The 4,058-nt window shown below is 32.3% G+C and overlaps 1 protein-coding gene across 1 annotated transcript in view; it reads left to right on the forward strand.

Annotated features, from left to right (window-relative positions):
- Positions 1-4,058, forward strand: part of LOC106464998 (cytosolic non-specific dipeptidase-like) — a 64,910-nt gene that overhangs the window by 44,389 nt on the left and 16,463 nt on the right. Inside the window, exons 8-9 of the mRNA XM_013925188.2 lie at positions 2,382-2,484; positions 2,638-2,809. Of these exons, the coding sequence (XP_013780642.1) occupies positions 2,382-2,484; positions 2,638-2,809 (275 nt within the window). The remainder of the gene's footprint in view (positions 1-2,381; positions 2,485-2,637; positions 2,810-4,058) is intronic.

Consider the following 4,058-nt stretch of genomic DNA (forward strand, 5'->3'; position numbering starts at 1 on the left):
TTATTTTAAAATAATATATTAAAACAAGTCAAACATATATACAAATGCTCATTAAACTGTTGATTATCACAGTTATATCCAAAGCTTTAAATATTCGTCTCTTCTCGTCAAATTCCACACGAGCTGGTTCAGTTACTTTATAACACAATTGACAAGATGAATTATTCCTTTCTGTTCTGTTATTACAATACAATTGAGTATAATTTCACTTACGAAATCGCCACTATATGTCTTTATGGCTATACTCACAATCACTCAGTCTAGATCTATCTATCTAACTTTGTATATCTATATAGAGCTACATCTTGTATGTGTATTTATAGACTGTCAGAGGCCTAGAACATTCAATACACTACATGATATTATGATGCAATACTACTCTATTGAAAAAATAAGAAAAACTTCGAAGTTTTAGTAACATGACACAAGAATACAAGCACCAATTCACAACAATTGAATTACATGATGTATGATTCATATACAGTTATGTAAACAAACCTGTGATAAACTATCGTTTCTGAAAATAACTCAATTTAACACTAGTGCTAACCTTAAACCATCTAAATCATAATATTCATATTAAACTTAGTCATGTATATCTAACAACCTTAGCCTAAGACAGGGTTCAAAGCCATTTTATGACTATTTACAATCTGTTCACAAGGTCTTAAATAAATGCAAAATATCTGCATTAATATGTTTAAAAAATATTTATGAACATAGATGAATAAAAATGTTTGTTTAGTTTTGAAAAGGTAATACCAATCAGTTTTCAGCTGACACAGTACCAATTGTATGGCAAGAACCTACATGTACGTTATAGGAACTGTTCAATTTTGGAGCTTTTAGCTTTTTGAGGGAACCTGTTATGAGAGAATGAGGTGACATATGTATGGTGGATGCTGTTCACAAGAAGATCCATGGCAGTTTGGTGGAGGAACCCAACATCTCATTGCAATCCTACAGACTTTTGGGGCAGTCAGGTAGGAGCCTTCTATGTTGATAAGACATATTGCCAGTACAATGAGACTATATATGGAGCTGATATTGATGCAGAATGTAGTTATGATATCTATTCTTTTGTGTTATAACATTCTGCTGTTGACCTTACCAAAAGATTACATTTAACAGGATAAGCATGTTTTACAACTTTAGAAGATGAGGGTTTCCTTGAACACTGATGGTGTCTCAAGAACACAGCAGTAGAAATGCTGTCAGCAGGTACTTACAATGTGATTATGAAATAAAACAGGTTGACTCTCCAGTGTATAAAGGGATAGCAAAATGATCTGGATCATTTCCTAAAATGTTTCAGGCAGGTTGTCTCCTTGAATGGTTGGACACAGAAACAGACAATTCAACATTCGAAAGGTTGACTGCTTGTTGTCCCGTAGCAGTTTGAGGAGAAATTTGATGACTAGGATAAAGTTATTTTTGAGTCGCATCTTAGATTCTGTCCTATAGGGAACTGAAAGACTCGTGAGGTCAAGTTCAAGGGTAATAGGCCTCTTATATGTAAGCAGTTTAGAGAGAGTGCAAGGAATGGATTTCTGAGCATGTAACCCACTGAATATAATAAAGATTTCACCAGTAAGTTCATATAAGGGCTTCTGAGCAAACCACATAGGTCTCAGAGTTATTCTCTCTCTTTGAATGAGGCTGCTTCCATAGTGACAAGTTTGTTACATCGAACTGATTGTTGGAGTATAAGTATAAGGTGGCTGATTCATCAACATAGCAACTTCAAGGGCCCATTGAGAGCTTCCCATTTACACCACAATTGCAGTAGGATTTTCCCTCAAGGAGAAGCTTAGAGTGAGAGGAATAGCCCTTGTTTTAATTGGGACTTAACAAGTCACTGGGTTTGGGTATTGTCTTTATCTTGTCAGAAGATGCAAACATAAGACATATTCTTTTCTGCACAATACTTGGTATATTCCTGTAATGATACATAAACATACAGCTGAGTTACCATTCACAAGACAAAAGACTTTTTGTTTATTAAATTTTCTCTTTTTTTGTCCAAGTTTAGGTTTCATGACATCTTATGGGTCATCTGAGGAGGTGATTAATGGAAACTAAGACTGTTGTAATTAATTTGGCTAGTTAAATCTAATTTTAAATTTGACCCTAGGAAAGCCCTGAGATTAAGAGGGGGGGAGTGTAGTAGTTGAAGGTTAGTTTAGAATGACTTAGAAGAAGGATATATTTCAGTTAGTTTTATGGTAAATTTAATATAAATTATCAAATAAAGATTATGCTTACCACTAAATTATTTAATATTTATTGTGGGAGGTAGAAAAACGTTTTCATTCATTCTATTAATTAAAGCATAAAATTAAATTAACAAGGTTTTTGATTAATTATTTTGAACCCTACAGGAAGGTTACAAAAGTGATATTGGCTGTCAGGATATTATACAGAAGAGTGATGGAATTCAAGTCCTTATGCACAGGTGGCGTTTTCCTTCACTGTCTCTTCATGGTAAGTCTCACAATACCATTCTTCTTCCCATGATTTTGTATTTATCAGAACACAAAAAGTGTTTAACTAACTACCTGTCCATTTTGTTAATAGTGTAGAAATTAATTAATGTAGTGATGTGAAGACAGTTTAACAAAATTATTACCATATTAGGTATTGAAGGTGCATTCAGTGGACCTGGAGCTAAGACTGTGATACCACGAAAAGTAGTGGGAAAGTTTTCAATTCGAATTGTACCTAACCAGATTCCAGAGAAAGTAGAGAAATGTGTTGTTGATTACTTGAATAAGAAGTTTCAAGAACGTGGAAGTCCTAACAAAATGAAGTAAGCTGGATCCTGTTTTACCCTTACTGTGCTTTATAATTTTATATAATGGTGTACAAATTATTACAGTGAATTTTTTGTTTTAGATGAATAGAAGAAAAAATTTTTAGAAATACAAGTAGTTAAGCTAGGCTTTCAATATGAATTGGAACCACAGCTTTGAATAACATCTATAAATGCAATAAGGTTTAAACAAATGTGTAATTTTCCTTTAGAATATTATTTTTTCTACACTAAATTAACTTGAGGTGTGGAACCAAACAACCATGAAATCCCAAAATATGAGCTTGCTTTTCATAATTGCATGTTACAAGTTGTACGCAGTTCCCCTATGATGAACCAGCTTACTTCAGTGAATATGAATCAACAACTTACAGCTTCATAATTTTATTAAATAATCTTAAAATTAAATATTATACTGTCCTAGCATGCTTATACTTTATTGGTTTCACAAAAATCAAAGTCTATACTTCAACAACCAATGTTACACACTATTATGAAAATGTTGTGGAACTCAAACATGCAAAACAAAGAAGATGATAAAATACCAAATTATTAGTCCAGTGTTGTTGGATCCATGATACATGTTTCCAGTGGATGAATTGCAGGTGTTGAAGTCCATTGGCTGTAGTGTTTATATGAATCCACAAGTACATATTGAAGAGATGGCAGTAATGATAATTTCAAAGGCTAGATTATTTGCTCTGTTATCAATCTTTTGTATTTTAGGATGAAATTAAAACTTGTATTCACTAATGATGGTGATCAGTGTCTAGTTAAATGTTTGGCATTCCAGCATTATATTAAGAGATCAGTGTAAGAAAAAATTTCATTTATTTTAAACAAAATTAGAAATTATACTGTTCAGAAGTGTTTTTACAGAATTGGACACTGCTAGATAGTAACTGTATTAATGTATGTATTTGTGATACATAAAATTCCTTTATCTATCAGGAATGCATTTGTATTTTTGCTCATTGTAGAGGATCTATTGTTTGCAGAATACTATTTATAAAAATTGAAGCAGAATACTGGAAAAGCTAGCTCATACTATTTGGAATGCTGCTACATTTATGCATATAAGAAAACACTGCAGGCTTAGGAAAAATGCTTTCAAAAGAATGAATCAATGCACAAAATTGTGTATGTTTTATATCAATACACCTTTCACATGAACTCTTTACACAGTGTAAATAATGGTTAACATTTTAATTAGGTTTTTAATAAATACTAGTGGCAACTATAAGTA

The sequence above is a fragment of the Limulus polyphemus genome, unplaced genomic scaffold, assembly GCF_000517525.1.
Source record: "Limulus polyphemus unplaced genomic scaffold, Limulus_polyphemus-2.1.2 Scaffold1807, whole genome shotgun sequence".
Lineage (NCBI taxonomy): Eukaryota > Metazoa > Arthropoda > Merostomata > Xiphosura > Limulidae > Limulus > Limulus polyphemus.